This window comes from Vulpes vulpes, chromosome 13, assembly GCF_048418805.1.
Source record: "Vulpes vulpes isolate BD-2025 chromosome 13, VulVul3, whole genome shotgun sequence".
Classification (NCBI taxonomy): Eukaryota; Metazoa; Chordata; class Mammalia; order Carnivora; family Canidae; genus Vulpes; species Vulpes vulpes.
The window spans coordinates 27,098,234-27,114,553 of NC_132792.1; the positions used below are offsets into that span (position 1 = coordinate 27,098,234).

Here is a 16,320-nt window from a genome sequence, read left to right on the forward strand (position 1 = left end):
TTTATTTGTGAAACAGAGACAGAGAGAGTACATTAATGGGGCGGGGAGGAAGGGTAAAGGAAGATGGAGAAGCAGACTCCTGGCTGAGCAAGGAGCCCGATGTGGGGCCCAATTCCAGGACCCTGGAATCATGACCTGAGCCAAGGGCAGATCCTTAACCAACTGTGCCACCCAGAGCCCCTCTTCATCTCTTGGTACAGTCTTTATTTTAAAATCTAGTCTGTCTATACAAGTATCACTACTCCAGCTTTTTTTTTTTAACATCCATTTGCATGATACATATTTCTCTAACCCCTCTCTTTCAATCTGCAGGTCTTTAGGTCTAAAATGAGACTCTTGTAGACAGCATTTAGACGGGTCATGTTTTTTTTTTTTTATCCATTTTGACAACCTATATCTTTTGATTGGAGTGCCTAGTCAATTTATATTCAGAGTAATTATTGATAGATATGTATTTAGTACCATTTTATTACTCATTTTTTCATTGTTTCTGGAGATTTTTAAGTTCCTTTCTTGTATCTCTTTTGGTCTCTCCTTTCCTCTCAAAGAGTCCCCTTTACTATTTCTTGCAGGTCTGGTTTAGTGGTCATGAACCCCTTTAGTTTTTGTTTGGGAAACTCTTTAGCTCTCCTTCTATTCTGAATGATAGCCTTGCTAGATAGAGTATGCTTGCCTGCAGATTTTTCCAATTCAGCACATTGAATATATCATGCCACTCTCTTCTGGTTTGCCAAGTTTCTGGCTTGCCAGTTTTCATTTCTGATTATTGTTTTTGAACTATTGTATCTCTGTTTTTTTATTATTTTATCTTTTTAAGGGCCTCCCTGAAGTTTTCCATTCTTTTCTCAAGTCCAGCAAATATCCTTATGATTGTTGCTTTAAATTCTCCATCAGGCACATCACTTATATCTATTTCCCTTAGAACTCTGGCCACATGACCTTATCTTATTCTTTCATGTGGGATGAATTCCTCCATATTGCCATTTTCTCTAAATCTCTGTCTCCTTCTGTGTGTTAGAAAAGCTTGTTATGTGTTCTGCTCATTAGAGTAATGGCTTTCTAAAGAAGAGGTCATATAGTGTCCAGGGCCTGGCACTTTAGGGAGTGTCTCTGGTGTTTATTGTTCGCACTCTGCTGCTGTGTTTTGACTACTCTATCCTTCAGGCCAGTCATCTGCAGAGACTCTCCTCGCCTTCACTGGCAGTGTTTGGACCTTGGCCAGAGTGTGGCGAGTTTTAACTAGGTGTTTTCTGGTCTGCTTGTTAAATGAGACCTGACGCTACTTCCACTAGAACTGAAGCCCTGCAGAACTCTGGTTGGGAGATGTGATGTGGGCCAGGGTCTCTGCTGGTCTTCTGAGAAAGGGGCCCACTGCACTGGGACTGAGGCACACTTGACTGAGAAGGGCCATACTGGCAGAGCACAAGGGTGCAGAACTTGGGTATAAGCAGAGTAGGCAGCCAGTGTCCATGCTGTGATGTTTACTGCAACTGGCTCCTGTTTATGCTGAGGGGCGGGGGTGGGAAATGGTGCCAGGCAGTCCTTCGTCCCTGGAGAGGAGTCTCCATGCACGCTGCCTCTCAGGGAAGCACCCCCAGAAGAGCAAATAATCTCCTGCCCTGTGCATCCCAGGTGTTTTTCAGGCCACTGTTTCCAAACCATCTGCTCCCAGGGTTGTGGGCCTGCTTTCTCTCTAGGAGCAGTGCAGTGCCCTCCAGTCTCTATTCCAGCCAAGCCCGTGGACTTTTACAACTCTGGGCATTGTGGACATGGTGAGGGCAGGGACCTGCACTGGGTGTTCTAGGGGGAAGTCCCTCTGCACCAGCACTGAGGCAGGCTTGGTGGAGAAGGACAGTCACACCAGAGTGCAGGGGAGTGGGCCTCAGAGCAAGCAGGCTAGGCAGCAGGTGTTGGGGCTGAGCTGCTTTGCACACATGCCTCTGCAGTGCTGAGGGATTGGGGAGGGAAATGGTGCCCGCAGCATTTTTGTCCCCAGAGAGGCATCTCCCTGAAAGCTACCTCTCACAAAAATGCTCCAAGAGAGAACAGTCTCTTTGTGTTTTAGGCATTCCTAAGATTTTGCCATCTGCCCCAGGCTTGCTTGCTTGCCTGCCTGTCTTCTCTCCAGAAGCAGGACAAAGCCCTTAGGGCTCCATCCCTGCCAAGCCCTGGACCTTTAAAACTCCAGTTTTAAACTCCAATCAGCCTTGCTGATTGCTAAAACTCATGAAAATCAGCCCCTCTGTTTTTCTAGCCAGTGGTTTGGGGAAATGTTCACCTTACTCTTTCCCCTGTGCTATACTCTCTCTTGCCTATTTTTGCAACCAGGCCTCCCTCCCCTATATAGCATTTGGGATCCATTTCTCCCCCAAACCATGTCTCCGCACTTCCTACCATCCTCAACATGGCCTCTTTTCTTCTAGTTGTGAACTTTTTTTTGTCAGACCTCAGAATGCTTTCTTGGGTATTCAGAATGACTGAATAGTTATCTAGTTGAGGGACTAGCTATCTGTTTGAGGGACGAGATGAGCCTAGGGGCCTCCTACTACATTGTGGTCTTAGCTCTCCGCATGATATTTTTTTACTTTATTAAATGAAATGCAGTCAAAAGCATTTCTTTTATTTACACCAAAAAAAAAAAAAAATACTATGCTGAATAATCTTATAATCGCCATCTTAGATTCCCTCCCTCCATGATACTTTTTAATTTAGGACAAAGGTGTTCTTCCTCAAAATTCAGTGTGCATAAGAAATACCTAGGGGGCACCTGATGGCTCAGTCAATTATGCCTCTGACTCTTGATTTTGGCTCAGATCATGACCTCAGGATCATGAGATAGAGCCCTGTGTGAGGCTCCTCCCTCAGCATCTAGTCTGCTGAAGATTCTCTGATTCCCTCTGTCCCTCTCCCTCTGCCCCTCCCCACCTCCCTCAGCCACTCCCCCTTCCTCTGCCCCTTTACCTACCCCTTCCTCTCCCTCTGCCCCTCCCCCCAAGCTCACACATTTTCCCTCTCAAAGAAATAAATTAATTTAAAAAAATCACTTAGAAGCTTGCTTAAAGCAGAAAGTACTAGCCTTACCTCAAGGGATGTTATACATTAGCCTTTGCTGAATATTTGTTGAATAATTATAAAGGAGAGCACTAAAAATGTGAATATTTCAAGACATTTTAATTACATATCTATTTAGTTAAGGAACAGCCACTTACCAAGGTGAGTGTAGGAAAGGGTATCATTGAGAATGAGAATTTTCTGGTCATGCAGGATTTTAATGATACTTCTAGTTTCTGTCTGGTGGAAATCATAGCTTGTGGTTGTTATCACAATCTCTTCTCCCTCCTTGGAAAATTGAAGTGCCAAATTCAAGAACAATTTTTAAAATAGGTTTCTATTTCTTAATAACAACTGTTAAAAATTTCTAATTTAATTTATGTCTGATTAGCAACATGATATTATCAGAAGGAACAAAATATACATCGAGGTCTCTAAAAATAAATAGGCTTGTTTGATATTAAGAATTCTAAATTTTTATTCATCTCAGCATTTCCTCAAATTTAATTCAGTCATTAAAATCATAGGCAATATACTTTTTAAAAATTAAATAGATCGAAGCAAATATACTCATATTTTATTAAAAACTGGTCAGTACAATATTCTTTAAGACTTAAAAAGTTCCACAGAGTTTTTAAATTTTACACAATTAACTATTACTTGGTATTCCTAAAATGTGGGAAAGACACACATAAACTTTTTTTACTCGAAAACTTTCATATTATAATAGTGAAAGGGAATATAAAGGAAGGGAGAAGAAATGTTGGGAAATATCAGGAAGGGAGACAGAACATAAAGACTCCTAACTCGGGGAAACGAACTAGGGGTGGTGGAGGGGGAGGAGGGCGGGTGTTGGAGGGGAATGGGTGACGGGCACTGAGGTGGACACTTGACGGGATGAGCACTGGGTGTTTTTTTGTATGTTGGTAAATTGAACACCAATAAAAATTAATTAAAAAAAAAATAAAAAAATAAAATACTAAAAAAAAAAAAAAAAAAAAGAAAACTTTCATATTTTCCTTTCATAACTAATATATAATGTTCTTGATATATTCTGAAGGACCTTTAAGATCCCAATTTTTAAATGCCTGCTATCAGGTAAGCTTTTGAGTGCAAGCTACTGCAAAACATACATTTCTTATCTGATTAATCCTATGAGAAAAATGTCCATGAGAATAAGAAATACACCTTAAGTTGACCCACTATGTATAACCAGTTCCCACCACATCCTATTTCCTGTACCTGCCAATCCACAGCATCCACTAGAGACAGGACTTTGGAACCCGCCTCTGCAGTTTCTGAGAGTTTCGTTTTATATACTGAACGTGGAATTCCATGAAGATCTAGCTCACCAAACACCCCTGAAGGAGAAAAACTTGTATTTATTCACCACATAGCACTGAGTTAGGTGCTAATATAAAATGAAACAGTACATTGATATGTTTTAATAAGTGATTGGACATTTAAGAAGGAATGGAATGAACTTGAATTATCTGCTCAGGGCTTTACAAGAAGACTTTGACCCTCTGACCCACTTCTAGGAATCTGGTCTATAGAAATTAAATAAAGCCAGTGCACAAGGATATGTGAATGAGAATGCCTACTATGGTAATATTTGAAAATACTGGAAAACTGGAATAAATCTAATGTACATCAAAAGAGAATGATGGAATCAATCATAATATACTAATAGAGTAGGGTAATATACTTTAAAAAGGTTATTATCTGTAAGGTTATTATCTGTAAGTATCGATCTGGACAGATATCCATAATGTCTTAACTGAGAAAGAAAACCTATTTTCTTTAGTTTGGCCTGGAAACACTGCTAACTATAGATGCAAGTTTCCTCATGATGTGGAGAATTAGAAAGATGGGCATTTTTTCTTGATATCATCTGTGTTGTTTGAAATGTTACTTTTGAAAGAACAAAAAAATAAACTCACAAAAGCAAGTATTTTTTAAGATTGGATTTGTCTGCCCTGGGACATTGACCAGTGGAGACTTAAAATCATTCTGATGCCATTTTTTTATGTTCCTCTTTTTGGATTGTCACTGTTTCAGAAACTGTATGGGAAAGAAACTTCCGTACGTGCTTGTCTGCATTGTTTCAATTAATATGCAGCTGTGTTAATAAATGTGGTTACTAATTATGACCAAATAAACCCTCTCAGTTCCTTTTCTTTCCAGGCTTAGAAAGGAATACCCAAGGCCATAAAAATCCAACTAGAAAGTATAAAGTTCAGCAGCAGTTGTGACTGGATAACTGATAGTAGAGTCAACTGATCCACAGATTATTAATAATATAAGTGTAATGATGTGCAAAAAAAGTTACCTTTAAGGGAAAAGCACTAAAATATGAAAAAGTATGATATATAAAAAATTTATATAAAGGGAAAGTTATAAAGAAAATCAGATTGATTAAATAATATACATATAGAGGGATTTATGTTAGTTTTGCCATAAATTCCTTTTTGGTTTCAAATACACACGTCTATACCTATTTTGGTGTGATATGATTTAATTAAAGATTTTTTATTTATTTTTACAACCCTTTACTGTAAATAAACCTCTGTGTAAGTTTTTGATATCATAACATCTTGAACTGACAACAGGTATTTTGGTGCTACATGTTTTAAAATAGATTTTCAAAACCGATATGATACTTTCAGTATCTGAAAACATATACCTAAGACCTTTGATCCTTGATTTGGTCCTTCTGGAAGAGCCCACTCTGGAGTAGAATGATTTCCTCTAAGAACAATCTGTAATTCTCCTTTAAAAGGGTTATCTTCCCAGCCACCAATCAACCTACCTCCCTGCAGTGAAGCAGAAAATTGTTAATACTTAAAGATTGAGCAGAAAAAAATTTTGCCCATAAAAAAGGAGTTAGGAAGATACTGGCAGCCTCCTCTAGTAAAAAAAAAAAAAAAAAAAAAAGAGTGAAATTTGTTATACAAAGAACAGAATTGTATCTGGAAGTGACCTTGATTTAACCCTGTTACTTTGGGATCTGTAGCTTAAACGACATTTCCCAAGGTCAGACTCAATAGGTACTTATTATCAGTCCTATATCTAAAGCTGAAAATTGCTAACACCTAAACTTGTGCTATATGGACAGATCACGTTTTATTTTAGCAACACATGACATATATGAAATACACTCTTCACACTTACATGCACCGTATATGACAAGTAGGAGCCCTCATTGTTAATAATAGCAGCTACTACTAAATGCTTGCTGATTCCATGCCAGACATAATGTGTAAGGCTTTACATATATTATCATTTGACCTTTATACTAAACCTATGCATTGCTGTTATTATTCTCACTTGATAGGTCAGAAAACTTATAGGTGCTATAAGTGGTCAAATAACTTACCCAAAGTTCCCAACTGAGGTAAGGACTCAGTCGTCACTTTAATTTACCTCAAAGCTCATGCATCTAAATACCAAAATACTGCATATCTTTAAAACTAAAGGCCTAGTTTTATTAAAGAAAGGTTACTACCCACTTTTACTTTTTAATGATACTTCATCACTTTTGGTTAGGCCATTCTTTTTAATTAACAGTAATAAAAGACTGACAGAACAACTTAACTAATTATACTGTTACATGTTCAAGACCATCTGAGGTTTATGAGAGAATGAGGTGATTGTTCCAAACAGCTGAAATATTCTTATTAGTCTTTTCCTGTTTTCAGAATTCTATGTCCATTCATTTTAAGAAAGAGTTCACTTTCTAAAAAAAAGAAAAAATTTAAAATCTTTTATTTTTTTCCAGAACTAGGGATTCTCTGGTTGTTGGAGCAAGTTGCAGGTTTAACTCTACCTAACAGTAATACAAATATTCTACATAGGATAAAAATGGACAAACTTCACTGTAAAAGGTAGCATAATTACTCCCTCAGGAATATGTAACCACCAGTTGAAAGGACAGCAGAAATGTACTGAATTTACACGAGGCTTACATCTCATGGGTTAGAGCCAGTTGCGTTTTTTATTTCACATTGATTACATATACTTTCTATAATTTTTTTCAGTAAATCTCCAACATCTTAGAATTTTACTAATAAAGGTATAAAATTATATGTCTCTCCTTATTACCTGAAGTGATATGTAGGTAGCATTCAGAACAACCTTTCTGTAAGAAGACTCTGCAGCTCTCATACTGTGTTTATCTTCCAGTTCGAGAACTCCCCAAATAGTGAGACTTTCCATTGGTGGAATATCTGTGTCTGCTACAACCCATGTTCCTATAAAATAATACTTTAATATAAGAGATATAACATAATCCATACTATATATTATAAATAAAAACACTGACACACTTACCAGGGAGTCCTGGTTTCAAAGTTTGCAACCCTTTTCCCACACAATGACTTATTTTTGTCTCTCCCAGAATGTCTATTATCTTAATATTCAGGTTTAAACCCATATAAAACTCAGAAGGCTAGGTCTGGTATCCAGGACACAATACTAGAATCCATCTCTTCACATCTGCTCTTTTCCTAGGGTGTGCTGCATAAAGGTGGAATGCTAACTTTGTGGTATCTATCCTAATGTCACATAAACACAGGCATTTTGTTTATGTTTATGGACTTACCTTCAGGAATAACCACATTTGCTCCTGGGTGAGGTATGGTATAATTATTTTCTCGAGATGATTTCCAGAAAGAATCATTTGACCATAAGCTGAAAACAGAAGAGAAATAGTTCCATTAAGTATTGTCTTTATATACTTAATGATCATCATCTCCTTATACTAAATGTTTTGGGATGATAGAATGCAAATTAGAGAATTTATAATTTCACTAAGTAGGCAAGTTAATATGTGCAATTGATATAATAACACACATGACCACACGTATAGCTTTTTTTTTTCTCCATTGAAGAAAACTTGCTTTCTTTCGATAATCTGACTCACCTTTTCTCCCACTAAATCCTCATTGTGATACACTAATTTTGGCTAAAATGTAAATTATTTAATTTCCTTATAAGATTTCACATGGTATAAGGGCACCTGGGTGGCTCAGTCAGCTAAGTATCTGAATCTTGCTTTCTCAGGGATTGTGAGACTGAGACCCACTCCAGGCTCCATGTTCAGTGGGAAGTCTGCTTGAGATTCCCTCTCTGCCTTTCCCTCTGCCCCTCCCCTGGCTTGAGCTCTTTCTCTCTAAAATAAATAAATCTTTTTAAAAAAGATTTCAGATGGTATAAAGTAAAAAGAAACTCATCCTTTGTCCATTTAAAGACCCTTATATATGGTTCTACTGCCTGGCGGGAGCATGAAAGAAGATATGGTCACTAGATTCTGTGAAGAGAGGAATAGAAGGATGGTTTATGAATTGGTAAGGATGAGTCAAAGAGGTTAAGCCTCTGGGCTGGGATCAGGGATGGCAGGTCTGCAATCAGAATGAAGGTTATATTAAACTGAAGGAGATATAAAAACTGCTTTGGCGGAGAGGCAGTCTCCGCTTTTCATTGCTATACCATCCAGAAACCAACTCAATGCAAATTGTTGTAGAGAATGTTATTATAAATTTGATGATATTTTCCTACTGGAAAACATTCACAATCAGAGTTGCTTTCTGAATTAGTAAAACTTTTAAAAATTCCATGATACTAATTCTTGAATTCTACAGAACCGTCAATATATAGTTTGGTTAAAGTATTTGTATTATATATTTGAATTACTAAACCATATTACTAAGAAATATGTTAAAAATTCTGTTATAAAAACTTGTTTTACTAAGTTTAAAAGAAAGGATAGCAGTTAATTTAGACTTACAATAATACATTATTTTTCATGAAGCAATTTCAGAAAAACTTAACAGTTGTATCTTTCTAACTAAAAAATCTGACCAGTACTATACAGATTCAATCATTGATTTTATCTAGCTTTACTCAAGATTAATAGCCTTTCATTCTTATCCCCACCAGCACTGTATTACGCATGATACACTCTTCTTCTTACTGTTCATTGTTATGATCAATAAAGCCTATATAACGCTTAAACAAAGCATATGTGGGTTGCATGCTAGAGCTTTATATCCTAATCTTGAGGTACCAGTTCTGGATCATGATTCTGCTTGTTTTCACTGATAGCTATCTATATAATATAAATTAATAAATCCAATTATAGCTATTTCTAGTAAGCAGATTCATACTGTGGGGGGAAAATCTATGCTAAGACATATACATACCAACATATTCCTCTATCACATCCTGGTCTAGACCAATCTAAATCTACTATGTGAGTATATAATAAATATTAATTAAATTTTCAGTAATTTAACCTACCTTAGACTGTGTAAGTACTTTTGGGTCAATAACCTTGATGGCTCATGTCTCTTATACAGCTATTTATGAGCCATTCTACTTTCTCCACTGTCCCTGTGTAATACGGCCAGAGAGCAAAAGTGGCATTTTCAAAATGTAATTTGGAGTACATCACTTCTCAGATGTAAATCATTTGAAAGTTTCTTCTATCTCTTTATGCTAACTGTCTGCATGACCTGAATGGTCTGATTTCCACTTGTTTCCAACACCATTTCCAGGCCCCTCTTTTCTTCACCAGGGTCCAGCCATGCTGATTTTCTCTCCCATAGATGCCACACTCTCTCCCATACTAGGGCCTCTGCCCAAGATGCTTCCTGGGCCTAGAACACCACATCTCCCCACCTCCATCCTTCACATGGTCACCTCTTTTCCAGCCTTTGGGTCTCAGCTGGAATGTCCCCTCCCTTGAGAGACTATTCCTAATCACCCTACCCAAAGGAGGTCCTTGCCATATTGCTCTCTATCACACCCCTACCCCTTTCCCTTATAATTTTTATCACAACTCACACTCATGTATTTAATTTTCTGTTTACTTTGTTGTTTTCCTGCTTGCTTGTGTTGGCATCTGTCCCTTTGAATTGAATGTGAGTGTAATGAGAGCAGGGACCACATTTGTGTTGTTTACAATTGGCTCCTCTGTGCTTAGCACAGAGCCTGGCCATAGCAAGTGCTCCAATATTTTTTAATGATCAAATGAATACATCAAAAAATTCAATTATTATTCTTTTGTACAATAGCCACTATTCTATCTGCATACTTTGAAATGTAACTCACTTCATAAAAAAACACTGGGTTGTACTTGCTGCATAGTAGTGGCCTCTTAAGTGCCCACTAAATGTTAGCTTTTATCATCACTATCATTATTTTTATGATTATTATTTGTCCATAAAGGACATAAATATAGGGATCCCTGGGTGGCGCAGTGGTTTAGCGCCTGCCTTTGGCCCAGGGCGCGATCCTGGAGACCTGGGATCGAATCCCACGTCGGGCTCCCAGTGCATGGAGCCTGCTTCTCCCTCTGCCTATGTCTTTGCCTCCCTCTCTCTCTCTCTCTGTGTGACTATCATAAATAAGTAAAAATTTAAAAAAAAAGGACATAAGTATACATCAAATCAGGATTATACCTTTAAGGGCTTTGAAGACTAGTACCAACCATCACATGCTAGTACCATGATGTATGGTAATTACTATAATACAAGTTAGAGAGTAGTGTTTCACATGAGAAATAAAGGTAAAGAGCTACGTAAGTTTCAAAGATAGAAAAATCATTTTTAACTGTCAGAGTGAACATATATTAGGGGATCAAACATTTGAAATAAAATTAAATAAGTTGTATTATGAAATCTGACCATGACAGTTATTCTAGACAAAGAGACACCACCTGCTAAGAAAGCATTGGATTAATGAGGAGACTTAGTTTCTGGTGCTATTCTGGAAGTCTCATCAAGTTTTGTGATTTTGGGTAATTCACCATTGGCCATTGGCTTCAGCTTTCTCACCTATATAATAAAGGAGTTGGTCTAATAATCCATATCTAACATTCTGCAAGTCTAAGGCCCAAGTGAAGTAATCAGTATGGAAGTTCTTTGTGACTTAAAAGGCATTGTACAGGAGGAGGGCATTATTTTCTCACCCGAGAGTGACATATGAAAAGAATTCTGTTAAGTGCTATTGAAGGTATTAACAAACAAAAGGTCTATATACTTATATATGGATGGTCGCTTCCTGGGAATTGGTTTTCTTGATGGGGGATGTACAGGAAAGCAGTCCTGGAGAATGCAGCAGTAAGCTTGGAAATTAATAATAACATCTTTCACATCAGGATCCAGGGTCCCTGAAATGGGCTGAGACTGCTGAAGATCATTTCTTCCTGACACTAAAAGTAAAGAAAAGCACTTTAAATATGATCAAAGAACTTAAATGTAGACAAAATCATGGCAATTTTAAAATATGCTTTATTTTATTTTTTTAAAGATTTTATTTATTTGAGAGAGAGAAAGAATGAGTATACAACCAGGGGGGACAGACAGAGGGAGAAGCAGACTCCTGCTTAGCAGGGAGCCTGACATGGGTCTCGATCCCAGAACCCTGAAATCAGGACCTGAGCCAAAGGCAGATGCTTAACCAGCTAAACCACCCAGACACTCCTAAAAATAGTCTTTACTAACTTGATAGAGTTCAAATTTATGGACTATTTATGGAAAATTCTGATGAAATGCACATGTCTTATTGAGAATCATACATTCAAAATTACTTTACAAAAAATATTTTGGAATTCAAAATTTATTCTTAAATATTTTTTATTTTCCCAAAATTATAAAATAGTAAAAATGGAAACAAAATACTTGATAGCTTCCTTTCTACTCATTTCCTCTAATTTTGTGGAATAACTTGTAGGGCTATGTGTAAGAGTGTTGGTGTTATCTCCAAACATAGTAAGTTCTTAATTCAACTCAAGGTCTTTTTCAACATAAATTTAGTCTCCAATCCATGTACTCATCAAACAATTCTTGAATCCTACTATCTATAAGGCACTGTATAACATATTTTCCCATCAAGCATTTTTTTCTTTCCTTTTAGACAAAGCGTTAGATAAAATAATCACTTTTGCCTAATGAATACATACCCAAGTAATAGAGAGTACTTGTGTTAGCTTCAAGATGCCAGTCTCCATTCTTGCTTGTATTCCAACTCAATGGATTTGAAGAACCATTCCTCATATCAATAACATTAAACATATCAGGATTTTGAGTAAAGTTGTGAGATATGATTACATAGTCTTCTTCCTATAAATGTTTGCCCCAAAATATCATTGTATATGTTAACATCCTGAATAATATACATTAATTTTGATGACATATATTTAGCCCTTATATTAAGACTTAAATTTTGGTTTCAATTTGTCATGTTGCATTCATATTTTGTTTAATAACATTTTACATGTTTGTGGCAATAATGCTAATTCTATCCAAAGGCAATGAAACTCTCTCTGTATACACACATATATATTAGAGAATATTTCATTTCTGTAATATCTGAAAACATTTAAAACAATGCTAAGTATTGTTTATTGGTTACTACTAGAGTGGGGAATGAGATCAGGGGAAGCCATACAGGGGCCTTCCACTTTATTGAAAATGTTTGTTTTTTGTTTGTTTGTTTGTTTATTTGTTTATTTTTAAAGATGTATTTATTGATTATATATAGAGAGTGCACACACAGGTAGGGGGGAGAAAGACTTAAGCAGAGTCAGCACTGAGCATGGAGCCCCACACAGGGCTTGCTCTCCCAACCTTAAGATCATGACTGGAGCTGAAACCAAGAGTTGGATGCTTAAGTGACTGTGCCACCAAGGCACTCTGAAAATGTTTATTTCTTTAAAAAAAAAAAAAGTAAATATTCACTGAATGTTAGATAGAACTAGGTGATGGGTATACAGGACTTGGGGGTTCTATTATTTTTGGGGGGTTTTATTTAAAAATTTTTTAAATTTATTTGAGAGAGAGACAGCATGAGGGAAAGGACAGAGGGAGGGGGACAAGCAGACTGCCCGCTGAGCAGAGAGCCTGATGTGGGGCTTAATTCCAGGACCCTGGGATCATGACCCAAGCCAAAGGCAGACACTTAATCGACTGAGCCACCCAGGTGCCCTGTGTTTGGTATACTTTAAAATACAAATTATAAAGCCCTTAACTGGTACCTGGAATATCATAAGCACTCAAAATACTATTATCATGGTAATACAGGACACAAGCTTAGTACTATGGGAATATGGCAAATTCTAATTCCTACACAATGTTTCTTTTTTTAGCTTGCTTTTTAGATTTAGGGTAGGTCATGAAGTGTGTGCAGGACATGTCAGTATGTGAGGGAAGCACATTCTGGGTCTAACAACTGGTATAAGGATAAGACCTAGGCTGCATTTGCATAATATGTAATCATAATTATTAGAAGACGAATTTTAAAGCTTTTTGTATACCTTAAATCCATAGAATGTTGATGTATAAGATATGTTGGTTATGTGATCTACATCTTTAAAATACCAATTAATGTGCTTTGCATTTGGAATCAGAGCCATCCATCCAGACATATGAGTCAATCGTTTCTTCTGAAAGGGAACAATGCTTGTGCCTGTAGCAGAATATAAAACAAACAAATAACAGTGATCTCTACCTCTATCTAGAAAATTCCTCTTTTTTTACGAACAAGTGCAAATGTGAAATATTAGCCTAGTCTGTGGAAGTCTCCAAAGAGGTCAGAATAACATTTCATTACTTATGTTCTAATTGTCATTTGTTAATGGAAGGCCCCAATGTTTAATATTACACTTAACTGAAACATAAAACGCCTTCTCACTTGGAATTCTCAACTGAGATGAAGTCTTTATTCCTTAGGGAAAGAGAAAATTCAAACATGATGATGATTAGGACTACTATGACAAAAGTGCTTAAATATATTAATACAATTCTTTATAAATGTTGATCTAAAATAGAATTCTGTTGCTATTCTTTTAAGAACTTAATTCTTCAGGATCCTCGATTTGCAGAGTATGAAAATATAAGTTCTAAAAAATCCCATATTGGGTGAGTTAATCAAAATCTGTATAACAAGTACTAAGTACTACTGGAAAATTTTGATTTAAAGCTCTTAAGAATCTAGTCTACTACCAGACTTACCATGAACACTGGCCATGATACCCTAAGGTTTCTGAATGACAAACTTGGAACCGAAATTACTTGTTATGGGAAAAACTACTTAATTTGGTAATGCTTTATTCATGAAAGAGTGCCTGACAACTTCAGCTGCAGATCTGAAAAGATTTCTTACAATATAAAGAAGAGATCTATGATTAATTGTCTATATTCTATTTTTTCCTCTCCATTCCCTCTTTTTATCTCTAATTGAATTTATGTTACATTTGCAAACTCTTCCCTTACAAATTTAGGGGGAAGAAGCTAGATGAAAGATTAAGATAAAATAAACTATTGTCCTTTTTCTTTGAAGAATAAGGCAAAAATTTTCCAATTTCAAAGAGGAAAAAATTCATTCATTCTCAGGCTTGTGAATTAGCATTACATTTAAAAACACCATGAGTAGAGACCCTAAAAACGTACAGTTCCAAAAGACCTGCAATGTATGAGAAGAACTATGATGATTTGAATTATTCAGCAAATATTCATTCCTCTCCCCTCCCTGAATGCAGAGTAGGCATCCCTGATCTGTTGATGTTGGATGACATGATATTCAGAAACATTTGAAAAGTGCTTGCTGGATGAAGCTTGCCATCTTGAACCTCTACCACTGCAATGTAATGAGCCTGGCCCCAGGTAGCTGGCTCTCCCTTCAGCCTGTGCTCTGGAATAAACACACATAGAACAACCCGAATTCACCTCCTGGGGAGTAGCAGAGCCCACTGGATCCTCACCTTCAGGCAGAGCATCCCAGACCACAGCCAAGATTAACCAAACCAGTCCTCAGATATGAGAGGGAAAAAAATATTGTAGGTTTAAGATATTAAGTTTGGGGATAGTCTATCATGAAGTAATAGATGAAAAATCATTCAATACCTCCAGAATATGCTCTATGTTTGACAGAACCAACCTCCACTGGAGTTATCTGATGTATGGAATTATACTTTAACCTAAACTTCCTTGATAACCTTAACTGCACCACTGGAGCACCTGATAATTCTCTTTTATAAATAAAATGAATTGTGGGGTACCTGAGTGGCTCAGTCAGTTAAGCATCTGACTCTCGACTTCAGCTCAGATCATGATCTCAGGGTCGTGAGACTGAGTCCTGTGTCAGGTTCCACTCTGGGCACGGAGTCTGCTTAGAATTCTCTTTGTTTCTCTGTCCTTCCCCATTCATACTCAATATTTCTCTCTAAAATGGATAAATAAATCTTTTTTTTTAAAGATTTTATTTATTTATTCATGAGATACAGAGAGAGAGAGAGAGAGAGGCAGAGACACAGGCAGAGGGAGAAGCAGGCTCCATGCAGGGAGCCCTACATGGGACTCGATCTCAGGTCTCTAGGATCACGCCCTGGGCCGAAGGCAGCGCTAAACCGCAGAGCTACTCGGGCTGCCCTTAAAGAAAAACCTAATTGTCATTTTTCATAGTTATTTGTGCTTCCTTAATTTTTTTTCAGAAGCACTCATTTTCACTATGCTGATTTTAAGCATCTTAGACTGAAATTTGAAGTTGATATTTAAAAAAAATAGTATCATTAAGAGTAAGTGTCTCAAATTAATTTGCCATCTGTCTATACTATCACTAATAGTGTCTCAAATTAATTTGCCATCTGGTCTAACTTTACATATATATTCATAGAGACACATATATTCATACATACATATGTAAAGATACACACATCATCATGCATAAGATACTTTAATAAAGATATCTATAGATAAGTGTAAAGTTTAACCAAATCTTATTTCCCACTGTTCTAGTATATTTGTTGAATTTTTGATTCATTTAATATATATATAATTAAAACAAGTGATCCTTTTTTTCTGTTTTTAATTTTTAATACTCAATCATTTTATTTGGCTTTAATGGAGATAAAATAGTCAAATTTCTTGACTAAGAAAGATGACCTATTTTTTAATGTCACATTAAAAAGGAAAAATACCTTGTGTGATGTTTTCTCTACTCTGTAATTTGGTCCAAGTACTACAACTAATTCCACTGCAATTCAATACTGAGTTCCTACTATTTTCCATGTCTTGTATTGAGTTATGTGGGTGACAGAAAGATAAATTTATAGATCTTTCCACCAAGATGTTCAATTTAGTAATAAATAAAAATCTTCTTCCTGAAAGGATCAGGCAAAAAGGCACAGAAAGACTTCACAAGAAAGCTACAATTTCATAAATTCAGAAGTATTAGACTCTTGATTCAAAAATAAAAACACAAATAAAA

At 36.5% G+C, this 16,320-nt stretch overlaps 1 protein-coding gene across 1 annotated transcript in view; it reads right to left on the reverse strand.

Moving 5' to 3' along the window:
* PKHD1L1 (PKHD1 like 1) overlaps positions 1–16,320 on the reverse strand; it is a 151,598-nt gene that overhangs the window by 47,162 nt on the left and 88,116 nt on the right. The window contains exons 51-58 of the mRNA XM_025993358.2: positions 13,370–13,521; positions 12,017–12,176; positions 11,095–11,266; positions 7,655–7,743; positions 7,156–7,304; positions 5,738–5,867; positions 4,294–4,412; positions 3,210–3,339 (exon numbers count right to left, since the gene is read on the reverse strand). Coding sequence (XP_025849143.2) covers positions 3,210–3,339; positions 4,294–4,412; positions 5,738–5,867; positions 7,156–7,304; positions 7,655–7,743; positions 11,095–11,266; positions 12,017–12,176; positions 13,370–13,521 — 1,101 coding nt within the window. The remainder of the gene's footprint in view (positions 1–3,209; positions 3,340–4,293; positions 4,413–5,737; positions 5,868–7,155; positions 7,305–7,654; positions 7,744–11,094; positions 11,267–12,016; positions 12,177–13,369; positions 13,522–16,320) is intronic.